Source organism: Rhinopithecus bieti, unplaced genomic scaffold (genome assembly GCF_001698545.2).
Source record: "Rhinopithecus bieti isolate Rb0 unplaced genomic scaffold, ASM169854v2 scaffold_30775, whole genome shotgun sequence".
Lineage (NCBI taxonomy): Eukaryota > Metazoa > Chordata > Mammalia > Primates > Cercopithecidae > Rhinopithecus > Rhinopithecus bieti.
This window is the reverse complement of record NW_016813906.1, coordinates 3,640,444-3,655,834: the sequence shown is the minus strand read 5'-3', so window position 1 is coordinate 3,655,834 and position 15,391 is coordinate 3,640,444. Positions and strand designations below refer to the sequence as shown.

At 36.7% G+C, this 15,391-nt stretch overlaps 1 protein-coding gene across 6 annotated transcripts in view; it reads right to left on the bottom strand.

Annotated features, from left to right (window-relative positions):
• The window catches only part of FANCL (FA complementation group L), an 80,461-nt gene that overhangs the window by 38,323 nt on the left and 26,747 nt on the right, over window positions 1–15,391 (bottom strand). For all 6 annotated transcript variants that reach the window (XR_001880865.1, XM_017849073.1, XM_017849074.1 and 3 more), the window contains one exon: window positions 1,598–1,694. Coding sequence is in view for 5 of the 6 variants with exons in the window: in XM_017849073.1 (XP_017704562.1) it covers window positions 1,598–1,694 (97 nt within the window). In the remaining variant the exon portion in view is untranslated. The remainder of the gene's footprint in view (window positions 1–1,597; window positions 1,695–15,391) is intronic.

The window sequence follows — 15,391 nt, the reverse complement described above, 5'->3', positions numbered from 1 at the left end:
TTTTTTTTTTTTTGCCAAATTCTTTCCCAGCTTAAATAAAGCTTTCTCTTCTCTTTTGCGAGAGTATCCATAAAAGTGCTTCATAACTACAGATGTTGCAAAACTGACCCTGGAAAATATTCTCCAGAGAAATACTAAAAGCATCATCTTATCTACCTTGAAAAAGTATAGAAAAAAGCAGACAAAATGGACCACATTAAATTGTCACATCTTCACTCTGAATACTACCAATAAATGAACTAAATGTCATCAACTTGGATTAATAATCTTGTAGGTATAGTTAAAGGCAGCATAAATTTACAGCATCATCTTCTTAGGAAGTAGAAGAGCTTGCAAAAATGAGGACAGGATGTATTTAAAATCTTTAGTTTTGGTCTTCATAGAAAAATGGCTAATTTTATTAAGGTACAAAATATAAACAAATAGAGCTTTGAAGGAAATGACAGAACCCTTGCCACTGGCAACATGTGACCCTTCGGAAGGATAAAGGCAAATTTCTCTTAAAAAAAAAAAAAAAAAGCACACCTTTACAAACTAAAAAAGAAAATAAAATCTTTTCAATTTAATAAAATAATTATCTAACTTATTTTACAAATAACGAGATTTCCATCCCACTAATTTTTTCCAAATCACATATGGATCTTAAAATTAGATCTACACATTCTGTGTGTGAAAGAGATAATTAGTTATTTCTCAACCTGTCTGTTATAGAACCATTATAAGATATCAACTTTTCTGTGTCATCCAGTACAGCTTTATATATTAATTTTCTCTTGTGGAAAGCTTAAATGCCAGACACATTTTTAAAAAGGACAAACACAATTGATCTTTTCATCACTACAATCTTCTGAAAGAGTTGATTGATGACTCCTAGGAACAATAAAAAAAAAAGTTGGACGTCCTGGTTTTCTTCAAATTCTCATGTTTCCCCAGTGATTACTAAGTAAATGATCAATATGCTGAACTTGTTTATTTTACTTATTTGTCCAAATTCACAATTTAGAACTAAAAAATAAAGATGAAACAACCACGTTTTGTGCCAATAAAATATGTGATTATGTATCACTATCCTATAAGGGATCTATAAACAGAGGCATAACCTCTGCAAATTCTTAAAATACTTAAGTCAAAAAACCCCAGCCAAAGCAAACAAACTATAAAAAAGTATGCATATATGTTGTCTGTGTTAGGGAGTGGGAATCATAGGTAAGAATAAGAACTACAAAAGAAATTTATACTAACAGTTGAATGCAAAAGATTTTCTCAGTACAACTTGGGATAGTGGAAGTGTCCACTGTCTTCTACACAGGATGTTACAAAATTAACATCATGGTACTCTGAGTCTATAAAATTGTATTTGTAATATTTGTCATAAAGTCTATATTTTGATCAAATTTGGACTAAAATATGACATGAAACTGTCTAGGCTTTTGGAAACGTGGTGAATAAATTCTTTGAGGCTTTCCAAAATCAATTTTTTAAAGCATGACATATGTATTTTTAGATGCAACTAGCACTTCTTTACATTGAGAGCATTCACAGAGTTCATTTCACAAAGTATTTCCTGATCACAATAACAGTTTAACGAGGCGCATACCTTTGCCTTCAACTTGAGAGTTATTAAATGCTCTCTACCAGAAGCATCTTCTGCTTTTAACTTGATGGTACTGAAGCAGGTATCCACATACACAAGTCTGGTGAGCAGAGAAGAATAAAAAATGATCACAACGGGGAGAGCTGGAGAGGGGAACTGGAGAAGGCAGAATCTGAAATGAAAATATTTGCTATATTCCTATTAATCCATTATAAAAATTAATCAGAAGAATTTCTGCATGCCAACCCTTTCTGCTGCTATAGATTTACTGCCGTTCATACACCAGCCTAGCACTTAATGCAGTCATATATCTCTGGATTATTTACAATGTGTGTCAAGGCTCATGCTGTGGTCAGTGAGCACTATGTTTCAGTTTTCCATCACTGGAACCTTTGGCACACACAGCATGTTCCTGTCAGCCTCTACTTATGTACACATTAAACTTCCTGTCAAACTCTTTGATCCATTTCTGTAGTTTCATACAGTATGAGACTTTTATGCTTCCTTTGTTTTTCTCCTCAATGAATTTCTCCTATATTATCAATAATGTTACCGTACAAAAATCTAGCTGATATTTGTTCATATACTCAAATTGATCCTCTAAGGAAAATGCTGTATAAGCACAGGTACAGCCTGGTCTCCTAACAATAAATTTTCTTTTTGCACAATATATAGCTTCTGACACTTAACCTATGCATGTATTCAAGATGACTAATATTCTGAACATACAGCACAAGCACAACTGTTTTGGCTTTAAGTTACTCTAAATGCATGAATTTTCTACAATGAAAACCAATACCCTTTGAAATACATCATTCTGTAAAAATACCGTCCCTTGAGTAGCATAAACTACTGCCAAAAAGGTTCAAATTTAGCAGTATATTTACTACTGAACTGGGCCTGTGGATATTTTGACATTTTACAATACTATTTTCTTGTAGAGATAAAAAGTAGTCGACCGGGCACAGTGGCTCATGCCTATAATCCCAGCACTTTGGGAGGCCGAGGCAGGCAGATCACCTGAGATCGGGAGATCGAGACCAGCCTGACCAACAAAAAGAAACCCCGTCTCTACTAAAAATACAAAACTAGCCAGCCGTGGTGGCACAGACCTATAATCCTAGCTACTAGGGAGGCTGAGGAAAGAGAATCGCTTGAACCCAGGAGGTGGAGGTTGTGGTGAGTCCAGATCGCGCCACTGTACTCCAGCCTGGGCAACAAGAGTGAAGCTCTATCTCAAAAAAAAAAAAAAAGATAAAAAGCAGTCTAAGAGCATTGCAAAACTTACCACCCAGGCTGACACTAAGACCCATAGGCGTTCAGAATATAAGCCTCCTATCTTAGGAAATATATTTTTTAATATCACTATATGCCATTTAGATACTGACCAGGTACTATATGATGATAAAATGGGCTAATTTCAAGAAATGTACAATGAAGTTGTGAAACACTGTAATGAAAATATATCTAACTCTGAAGATATCTATCTTCAATAACAGAATGGAAATTTTATCCCAATCTGTAAAAACTCTAGGGTCTTAGAAAACAAAGCTATTCTAGAAAGTGTTTTATACACATAAAAATAACAATGAGTATATTTTCTTTCAGCTGTATCTGTAAACGCTTCACCTCCAAAAAAAATTAGCATGAGTCTTTATCACATGTTTTACCATATGTCTCTAAAGTTCAGATATATCAATACCAGACTCTTAAAACTTCCACACTTCAGATTCAAGATGTTAAGCACTTGCATTTATATTCTCTACTTCCTAAAAAATAATCATTTAAAAAAATTAATGTTTCAAAGGTATAAACCTACAGTTACAAAAAAAAAAAAAAAAAAGAAGAAGAAGAAACAGTATTAATTAAAGCAAATTTTCAACAACTTTTAGGAAAATGTAGAGTAGTTAAAAGAGCACTGGCTGACAAAACAGAAAAGAAGGGAGAGAACAAGGACTCCAGGCAGAAACAGCTTGCAAAAATGCAGTGTTCAGGATAGACAGTATGACTGACATACTGGCAGAAATTACAGGAATTTTTAAGTGCATGATAAAAGGGGGAAGAAGAAATTTTAAACCAAATTATCAACAATAAAACTGCGTTAAAAAATTGTAATTACTCTGCCACTAACTTTTCAGTTAAAAATATTTATGTAGTAGTAAAAAATTAAACTGTTACTAGTTAACGATTTTTAGAATCCAGGAATACACAAAGCTAAAAGACTTAATTATAGTTATAGAGACTAATGTAAATATATTTCACTACTGCAATTTAAAATGAAGAACTGACAAAAATTGGGAAATAGAAATGGGAAAGATACCAGAATGGAAAATTAGAAACAATAAAATCTGTAATTACTAATTTGAAAGTCAAGAGACACCATCTTTAATTGAATGGATGTAAAAGAGGTTTAAGAAACAGTAAAGCTATGGAAAATAAAAATAAAAGAAAAGAGAAATAATACATTAGCTAAATTCTTTTTCATTATAGTAATCCGTTCATAATTCCTAAAAAATAAAGAAATATTGCATGTAGGCAGATTATTTTGAAACATGGAAGTTGTAAACATGAATATTTCAAAGTATTTGTCTCAAAGAATAAGACTGGGGATAGAAAATGAAATGGGAGACTGCTTTTCATTACAAGCCTTAAACAGTTCATAACCATGATGAATATATACAGAGGGAGAGAGAAAGCGTGCACGTTTAAGATGGGTGGAAGAAAAAACTAAACCACCACCTACTACTTTCTGTACTTCACATTGTTGCTCACCTTCACAATGTTTAAAATCATTTTTTAACATCTATAAAATAACACAGAAATAAAAGCTCTTTACTTCTTTGTAATCACATAACATAAAATTATCATCATCCCACAATGTAAGTCAGAGAGGTAATACATTACAGAAAAAGTGCCACACTCAAAAATATGGCCTGTAAGCCAAATTGGCCATGAGGTAGATTTTGTTAAACTCTAAGATGTAATTTAAATAAAGCAGTAAAAAACATTTATAATTCCAGGTTAATATCAGCATGGCCATTTAAAATTAAGGTACATTTTACCCAGCGTGCTTCTTGGTCACTTTGTTTGGGGGATGGAAAGAAACCTTGCTGTGATTATTAATAGATTTGAGTATATGTGACCTTGATTGTCAACTGCCCTCTAGTATTTAACTCAACTTCTCCAGTTTGGTAACAGAATCCCTGCCCCCAACTAACTCCCAACAAAACCAAGTTTTAGCAGGATCCACTTCACCCAGCTAGTGACTTGTCCTAGCTGCCCTTGCAGGGAGGTGTTGGCATATAACTACATTTTGGCCAGTGGACTACAAGCACAAGTGATGTGTGCTTCTGGAGGATCATTTATAACAGAACTATGCTATCCTCTCTTCCCTCCTCTTATTCTCCTTTCCTGTAGACTAGAATTTGGACAGGCCAATAGGAGCTAGCAAAGATCATGAGGACAGGAACAACACTCTATAAAGCACTAACCAACAAAACACTCTGTGATGATGGAGGTATGAGATATCTGCACTGTTTAAAATGGTAGCCACCAGTCACGTGTCTGTAACAGACTTAAAATGTGGCTACTGGGTTTTTTTATTTAAGTTAATTTAAATGTAAATGTCAATGATGCACGTGGCTACTGAACAATGCAGTCACAACGGATGGTTGAGAAACAAAAGAAAACCTGGATTCTTGAATGTCCTTGTGGAACAAAGGCACCAACCCACTCTTGACCATCTGCCTACCTCTGAATTGTTACATGAGAGATGAATAAAATTCTACCTTGTTTCAACTACTGAGGATTTACATTTCTCTTTGTTAATAGCAGCCTAGCATATGATATAACTAATAGAGACTATTTATATCAATTTATGACAGAAAAAAGTATCTTGGTGTTTGGTGTATGGACGAGATCTTAAAGGAAAAAAAAGTGATAAACTCTTACAAGTGATATCAAATCAGTTTGTCTAAGAAAATCTATTTCATGTCAGGCACAGTGACTCATGCCTATAATCCCAGCACTCTGGGAAGCTGAGGGATCACTCGAGCCCAAGAGTTCAAGACCAGCCTGGGCGACACAGCAAGACCTCATCTTTACAAAAAAATTTTTTTAAACTAACTCGTCATGGTGGCATGCACCTGTAGTTCCAGCTATTCAGGAGGCTGAGGCAGAAGGATTGCTTGATCCCAAAAGTTTGAGGCTGCACTGAGCTAGGATGGCATCACTGCACTCTGACCTTGGTAAAAGAGAGAGACCAAGTCACTAAATGTTTTTTAAGTCTATTTTAAGTTGGACATCTCACTTTAGACAACAGGGAATAAATAACTTTTATTCATTTAAATAAAATATAAATCATTCAAATAATGATCTAGGAAACTATCCAGTGGAAAGCTCAAACTTTTAAATAAAATGCTAGCAAAAGCCCACAAAATAAGAATTAAGATTTGTATTTAAAAGGAGTTTAGATATTATCACTAAGTTAAGCATATTCTAAAATTGACAAAGAAAACATAAAACTGAAGTATAAAATCTAAAGAAATAAAATATTTTACTTTTGGCACTCCACTTTGTATTTATCATTTGCTATACTTCTTTATAAAATAGCTTTTTAAACATTTAAAATATTTGTTAATAATAAAGCTTCAGGGATGTTTTGTTGTTGTCCCTGTTAATAGCAGAATGTTATCAAGTATAACAAAGCAGAAGAAATGTGTTTTATAGCTCTTAAAATACTACACTTATATTGACCAAGAGTTTAAGTTATTTAGCTTTTATTTTCTTTAGCCAACTAGATGCATTTAAGTAGTATTAACATCAACAGGCAGACTGCTTCAAAAGACAGACCGAAGACCTTCGTGTTTTAATAAAGCATCCAAGTTTCCATTTTTATTGCCACTCTCAAGTTTAAGCATTAACTACTTCATATCTAGATTACTAGAAACAATCTTCCTAATGGGTGCCTTTACTTCCTCTCTGTACATCAATCCATTCTGCCTTCCGTGTCTAGATTAATCTTCCTAAATACCTGTTTAATCATATCAATCCCTTGCTCAAAAATATTCCATGAGTCCCTACCACCTGCACATAGAGAACCATTAGCCTAGCAGTCAAGACCCCTCAGATTAGCCCTAATATGTTAATCCCCTTACGTGAGCAACTGATGTACTCCAAAGTCAAAAAATAAATTGCACATTTCTATTGCTACAACCTTGCCTTCACCATTCCTTCCCTTCGAAGGCTCTGTATATGCCTTCAAAGCTTATCCCAACATTCATTTTCTCTAATACTCCTAAATTATTTGTAGCCCAAAATACTTCAAATTTCTCCAAACTCACATTGCTCCTTTTCATGTAAGTTTTAGCTTGCCAAGCACATAATAAACTTTTTAATAATATGAAAGTTTTATATTTCTATGTATGTGTCAGTATACCATGTTCTATGTATACATGAAAATGCAGAAGATGTTGTCAGACTGGTTCACGTTTATTGAATCATGTGTAAGTTTTAAATAATAGCTGAATGCAAACTGTTTTAATTAAATACTGTAAACATATTACCAACCTATAAAACATGATTTCTTTTACTACTAGATAATTTGCAGTTATTCAATGACACGGATTTATGTATGAAGAAAAATCATCCTATTTATAAAGGTTTTCAGTTTAATGTCTATGCTCTTATGTTTTACACAACCAAAATTATCATTATTGGTTGTAATTTGTAATTAAGTCATAACACTAATTAAGTACTATAAAACTCAGACACAGTCTGACACTGTTAGTTGAACTAGTATCTCAACAACCTGATACACCTACTTTACACTAGGAACTGTATGAGTCACATAACATGCCACTTTGAAATCTTTATTATTAGGTATTATTAGCTTCCTTTAAAAAATGAAAAAATGTGACTTAAAGAGATTAAGTTTGCCCAAGATCACACAGCAGATAAGCCAGAATTAAAGCTCTGGTATAATTATTGGAATGAATTTAGTATGAACAAGAAATCTCCATTTCCCCAATATGTTATAAATCTTCAAAGTGCATTAACAATTATACAAAATATCACCATTAATCAGCTTCTAAGATAGTGGGCTTAATCAAAAACCTAACGATATATGGTGACAATCTCCCAGTTTGCACATCAGATTTAATTAAACTCAGCTCTTTCCCAAGACAAACTTGAAAAGTACAACTAGTTGAATGGTACTCACTCTAAATGATAAATAATATATGTTGTCTAAAAAGGACAAAAGTATCAGCACATTTCTACTAGAACCATTTAACTTCTGAATTATCTAGGGACATATGATTATTAAAATAAATGTATCTTACAAAGTGTATTAGTCTGTTTTCATGCTGCTAAGACGTACCCAAGACTTGGCAATTTACAAAAGAAAGAGGCTTAACTGGACTCACAGTTCCATGTGGCTGGGGAACGCTCACAATCATGGTGTAATGCAAGGAGGAACAAGTCCCATCTTACATGGATGGCAGCAAAGACAGAATGAAGAAGACGCAAAAGCAGAAACCCCTAATAAAACCATCACATCTTGTGACACTTACTCATTACCAAGAGAACAGTATGGGGGAACCCCTCATGATTAAATTATCACCCACTGGGTTCCTCCCACAATACATGAGAACTGTGGGAGTACAATTCAAGATAAGACTTGGGTGGGGACACAGAGCCAAACCATATCATTCCACCCCTGACTCCTCCCCAAATGTCCTCACATTTCAAAACCAATCATGCCTTCCAAACAGCCCCCCAAAGTCTTAACTCATTTCATCATTAACTCAAAAGTCCACAGTCCAAAGTCTTATCTAAGACAAGGTAAGTCTCTTCCACCAATGAGTCTATAAAATCAAAAGCAAGTTAGTTACTTCCTAGATACAACAGGGATATAGGCATTGGATAAATACAGCCATTCCAAATGGGAGGAATTGGCCAAAACAAAGGAGCTACAGGCCCCATGCAAGTCCAAAATCCAGCAGGGCAGTCAAATCTTAAAGCTCCAAAATGATCTCCTTTGACTCCATGTCTCACATCCAGGTCATACTGATGCACGAGTTGAGTTCCCATAGCCTTGGGCAGCTCCACCCCTGTGATTTTGCAGGGTATGGCACCCCTGCCCTGGCTGAGTTCATGGGCTGGCATTGAGTGCCTGCAGTTTTTCCAGGCACAGTGTGCAAGCTGTCAGCGGATATACCATTCTGGGGTCTGGAAGATGGTGGCCCTCTTCTCACAGCTCCACTAGGCAGTGCCTCAGTAGGGACTCTGTGTGGGGGTTCCAATGCCACATTTCCCTTCCACATCGTCCTAACAGAGGTTCTCCATGAGGGCCCCACCCCTGCAGCAAACTTCTGCCTGGCATCCAGGCATTTCCATACATCTTCTGAAACCTAGGCAGAGGTTTCCAAACCTCAATTCTGGACTTCTGTGCAACCACAGGCTCAACACCACGTGGAAGCTGCTAAGGCTTGGGGTTTGCACCATCTGCAGCCGTGGCCCAAGCTCTACATTGGCCTCTTTCAGCCACAGCTAGAGCAGCTGGAATGCAGGGCACCAAGTCCCTAGGCTACACTCAGCTCTGACACCCTGGGCCCACTTTTCCCTCCTAGGCCTCGGGGCCTGTGATGTGGGGTGGGGGGGGGGGGGCGGCCGTGAAGACCTTTGGCATGCCCTGGAGACATTTTCCCCATTGTCTTGGGGATTAACACTTGGCTCCTTGTTACTTATGCAAATTTCTGCAACTGGCTTGAATTTCTGCTCAGAAAACAGGATTTTCTTTTCTAGCACATTGTCAGGCTGCAAATTTTTCAAACTTTTATGCTCTGTTTCCCTTTTAAAACTAAATGCTTTTAACAGCACCCAAGTCACCTCTTGAAAGTTTTACTGCTTAGAAATTTCTTCCACCAGATACCCTAAATCATCTCTCTCAAGTTCAAAGTTCCACAAATCCCTAGGGCAGGGGCAAAATGCCACCAGTCTCTTTGCTAAAACATAACAAGAGTAACCTTTGCTCCAGTTCCCAGTAAGTTCCTCATCTCCATCTGAGACCACCTTAGTCTGGACCTTACTGTCCATATCACTATCAGCATTTTTGGCAAAGTCATTCAACAAGTCTCTAGCAAGTTCCAAACTCTCCCACATTTTCCTATCTTCTGAGCCTTCCAAACTGTTCCAACCTCTGCCTGCTACCCAGTTCCAAAGTCGCTTCCACATTTTCAGGTACTTTCTCAGCAGTGCCTCACTCTACTGGTACTGATTTACTGTATTAGTCTGTTTTCATGCTGCTGACAAAGATGTACCCAAGACTGGGCAATTTACAAAAGAAAGAGGTTTAATTGGACTTAACAGTTCCACATGGCTGGGGAAGCCTCACAATCATGGTGAAAGGCAAGGAGGAGCAAGTCCTGTCTTACATGGATGGCAGCAGGCAAAGAGAGAATGAGGAAAATGCAAAAGCAGAAACCCCTGATAAAACCATCAGATCTCCTGAGACTTATTTATTATCATGAGAACAGTATGGGGAAACTGCCCCATGATTAAATTATCTTCTGCTGGGTCCCTCCTGCAACACATGGGAATTGTGGGAGTACAATGCAAGATGAGATTTGGGTGGGGACACGGCGAACACAGAACCAAACCATATCATAAAGTGATATGCATTTCTCTCAAACTGGGACATTTTTGAGACTGACAGGGGCCAAGATAAAAAGAATAAATTAGGGCTGTCCTAGGCAAAATGGGAGGCATGGTAAGCTACTTAAAGCAAAAGTATTTGGTACTTTCAACTCTAGGATACTCTTAATACCAAACAGAAAATCTTGTTAAATACAAAGGACAGTTTAATTCTTATTTTTTTAATAGGCCATTCTGTAAAACAACATGGTCAGAAGTTAACAGAAACCCACCAAGACATCATTTTGTATCACTTACCTTTGTGAGTCAGTGTTATGCCCAAAATAACCCAGACCTGTCATACCATCTTCATCTTAACCTTTGGGGAAGTTGCTATTTTGACTGTGTTTTTATAGAACTTGAAACAAGAACAGAAATTATAACAATAGCAATCAAACTTAAGGTCAGCCACTCATTCTCAATATTATTTCCATATTTCTTTCTAAGGAAAGAAAGGGAAGCTTTGATCTTATTTTAAGTATTTCTTTTTCTTTTCCAACTTAGAATTTTTATAACATCTAATCTTATAGAGTTGATTAGAAATGTCAAACATGTAACTAAAAAACACAGCAAGGCCAGCATTACCTAACAAGGATTTTTCTTTATCAGATTGTATGATTATACTGACAAATCTACAAGATTATTACTTAGAATGTAAGGAAAATATAGACTTATTGACAGAGTCTAGAAATCATTAAGATTCTGAAAATACATTTAAATCAATCTGTCAATGTGTGTCATTTCAAAAGATATTTTAAATTAAGAATTTAGCCAGCTCCTCAGGCAGGGCCTTAAACAGTAGCAATTCTAGTGTGTGGACAGCACAGTTCAGGTCTCAGCTTTAGACAAGCAGGTTCTGAAACCCAATTTTATCAGTGTATCTGTGTACCAGACCTAATTTAAGAATTAAGTCATAAAAATAAAGTTGATAGGTTTTGTCACTCTACCAGACAGTAAAGGATTAACACTAACAGAATTATCTTCTTTGGCTTCTCACAATCCATACACACCACTTCTCTTATGCTAACACATTCTTTATTTTTAAACAGTATAAAACAAATGATTAAGTAACAGCAGCTAAATCAAAAGTAATTTATCCATCCTAGGCCAGGCATAGCAGCTCACATCTGTTAATCCCAGCATTTTGGGAGGCTGAGACAGGAGAATCATTTGAGCCCAGGAGTGTGAGACTAGCCTGGGCAATACAGTAAAACCTCATCTGTAAAAAAAGAAAAAAAAAAAGGGGGTGGGGGGAAGGGAGGGAAAAAAAGTCATTCATCCACCTTAGTAACAGATTTTGAAACTCTCCAAGGGTGTGTTAATTTTGCAAATCGTCCATTTTATTCACGGTAAGATACTTTTTATTAGTTTCACCCTCAATGTGTGACTATCTCCAACTAGTTGGGGAGAATTTATTAAAGGCTACATTAAAGGCTCCATATCGGAGCCACCCTATGGGACAACTCCAGGGAGCATCATTCACACAGAATGCCTGAGTGGTGTTATGTACCCAGCCCTGTCTACATACACTTGTTTTATAGAAAAATTTGGAAATAAAAATATTTATCTTAAAATTTGTCCTGAGAAATTAAATAAGAATACATGAAGCACCTAGCACAGTCAGTGGCACACAACAGAAACTTCATAAACGACAGTCCCTGTATGTAACAATCTTAGTGAAAATAGGAGGCAATAATATTGTGATAAATGACATATGGTAGAGAGACATTCATATCCTCATTTTTGGTTTTCATCTATTATCAAAGTTAGAAATCTATTCCTTTTTCTCCTACATTAGAACAATGGGTATAATCAAAGCAAAAGACAATACTTTCTATTTAGCTCACAAAACACTCCATAAAATATTTTATATACTTGCACTATTTCTCTTATAACTCTCAAGAATCCTATAATTACACTCTACCCTTCTTATTGTGGTCATAATTCAGTACTATGATCATCTACCTAAATTCTGACTCTTCCACTAGACACAAGTTCCATGAGGAATCTTTGTTGTTGTTCTTGTTGATAGGGTCGCACTGTCACCTAGACTGACGTGCAGTGGTGTGATCTCAGCTCCCTGCAGCCTCGACCCACCCAGGCTCCGCCACCTCAGCCTCCCAAGTAGCTAGGACTACAGATGCATACCACCACGCCTGGCTCATTCATTCATTCATGCATTCATTCATTCATTTCTGTATTTTGTAGACATGGGGTTTCACCATGTTGCCTAGGTTGGTCTCAAATGCCTGAGCTCAAGTGATCTGCCCCACCTCAGCCTCCCAAAGCACTGGGATTACAGGCGTGAGCCACCACACCTGGCCCATGAGGAATCTTAAGTCTTGCCTTATGTATCCTTTCTGCCTTATATTATAGGAAGTCCATAAATATTATTAGCTGGGTAAAAAAATGAGTGATTAAAAAATCTCATATCACATCCTTAATGCTTTAACTGATTTTTGTTATTGGACTTCTCTCAACAATGTCAGATCCACTAGGTAGACTGCCTCAAACTCACTATCTCAATACAACAGAAATAAAACTGTCCTCTGTCCTTGCCAAACCCTTTCTACATTTCCAACTATGCTCTAAAAACCAAATATTAACATTAAGCATCTGAAAATAAGTCAAAATAATATTTCTTTATTCCATCAATCTATACCTAAGGAATGACTAGGTCCATGACATCAATGTCTCAAAACTAATCACAACCTCAGTGGGAACTGCTGCTAGTCCATCTCAACTTTTTGCTTGTCTTCCCTGTCTCTCCTCAGCATTATTAAGCTTAATTTTATTTAAAAGCCTCCAACCATCCCAAATCCTACTCAAGACTAAGGTCTTAAAAATAAAGCCTGATCTCATTAATAAATATCAACCAGTCTTCAATGTCATAATATAGTACTCTTAAAATTATATATAACATCTATTTCTGGCCTAAATGGAAGAGCTTGCTAAAGACCAACACTTCTACTACAGTGAACAACTAAAGTAGGCTGATAAAAGGAAAATGGGGGAAAAAAAATTGAAAGCATCAAAGAATTGCTAAACTGACCAGGCCCTGAAGGGCCAAAGTCCTAAAGAAGAGGGAACAGAAGTGAAGTAAGCCAACATTCTGAAGCCATCTTCCTCAACATATTTATCAATTCTGGCACAGGGCAAGAGAAGGATCTGGGCAAAGAGCCCAGAGAAAGAGCTGCTATTAAGTGGCAAAAAAAAAAGCAGCACTTCTGCCAATCTCTTGAGGATAGAGAGATAAAAATAACAGACTTGAAAGGCCAGAATCTGGGGAAAGGTAGGTCCAGAACCTGGCCTAACATTCTGCCAATATTCCCTCAAAACTTCTGATAAATCCTTAAACTGTAGGGAATAAGAAGATAAAAAGTCAAGCAGAAAGGCAATGAAAAACAAGATTATTTAGAAATCTCATAATACAAGAAGAAATTAATTGGAATTCAGGGCCTACCAGTGACACAAAATCTCAGTGAATACCCCAGGATCTCTGTGGGAACTCTTGAAAGGCGCTCCTAAAAGCAAGGCAAACAAAATGTAGATAGAGCTTTGTCAAAAATGAACCCCAGACTCTAATTGAGAGGTCTTGTGGAGACACAAAGGTTAGAGTTTAGGATCTACCAAGGGGAAAATCCCAATGAATATACCTGGTTCTTGTTTAGAAGCTCTGAAGAGTTATAGCTTGGGACAGGAAGGGCAGCAATCAGAGGTAGCCTGACCTCTATGAAAACTACAACCCACCCTGAACCCACTTGGGCCCTTTGCCAATCTGTTCCCACTCTATCTTCCCAGGAAGAGAAAAGCTAAACCCTGTATATAAGAAAATAGTATCATCTGGGGCCTCTAAACTATTTTATGTGCAATATCCAACAGTCAACATAGCACTACATAGCACTGACGTCTGAATGGCCAAGGGCAAATGCTGAAGAACAGCCAGCAGGGGCAATGAGAAAAGGTGCACTAACTAGAAAGGCTGCAAATTAACCCAGTTTCCTCATTTATCTCCTTTCACCAGTTTCTTTTGAAAGAAAGAATAGTTACCTTATTGGGCAGAGACAAGATTTAAGATTTTGACATTTTTTGTTATAGAAAATTTCAATTTTGTATTGAATCAGTTATGCAAATAAAGAAAAGTAGAGAAAACCCTTTAGTTTTCAAAAAGTATTAGGGATGCCAAAATATAAGATCATATGACAATAAACCATACACAAAAAAATGAAAATAGAACTCACATTGTCCATCTTCCCATTCACACACAGGTACTTTCATACCCTGACCTCTGATCTCACCTACAACTGGGATGTACCTAGAGAGATACAGGGTAGTTCTCCCTACTGTCCAGGTTGGAATCCAAGTACGGGGATAAAGGGGGTGAGAAGAGGCTCTCTTCTCTACCCTCCTTAATGATTCCTGACCGCCCCCCATCCTTCTTCCCATTTCCTTTGAGGTTATTTTATTACAGCTTTTTAAATATTTTTAAAAATTATTAACAGAACCAAAGACAAAAACCACAAGATTATCTCAATAGATCCAGAAAAGGCCTTTGACAAAATTCAACAGCCCTTCATGCTAAAAACTCTCAATAAATTCGGTATTGATGGAACGTATCTCAAAATAATAAGAGCTATTTATGACAAACCCACAGTCAATATCATACTGAATGGGCAAAAACTGGAAGCATTCCCTTTGAAAACCGGCACAAGACAGCGATGCCCTCTCTCACCACTTCTATTCAACATAGTCTTGGAAGTTCTGGCTAGGGCAATCAGGCAAGAGAAAGAAATCAAGGGTATTCAGTTAGGAAAAGTGGAAGTCAAATTGTCCCTGCTTGCAGATGACATGATTGTATATTTAGAAAACCCCATCATCTCAGCCCAAAATCTCCTTAAGCTGATAAGCAACTTCAGCAAAGTCTCAGGATACAAAATCAATGTGCAAAAATCACAAGCATTCTTATACATCAATGACAGACAGAGAGCCAAATCATGAATGAACTTCCATTCACAATTGCTTCAAAGAGAATAAAATACCTAGGAATCCAACTTACAAGGGATATAAAGGACCTCTTCAAGGAGAACTACAAACCACTGCTCA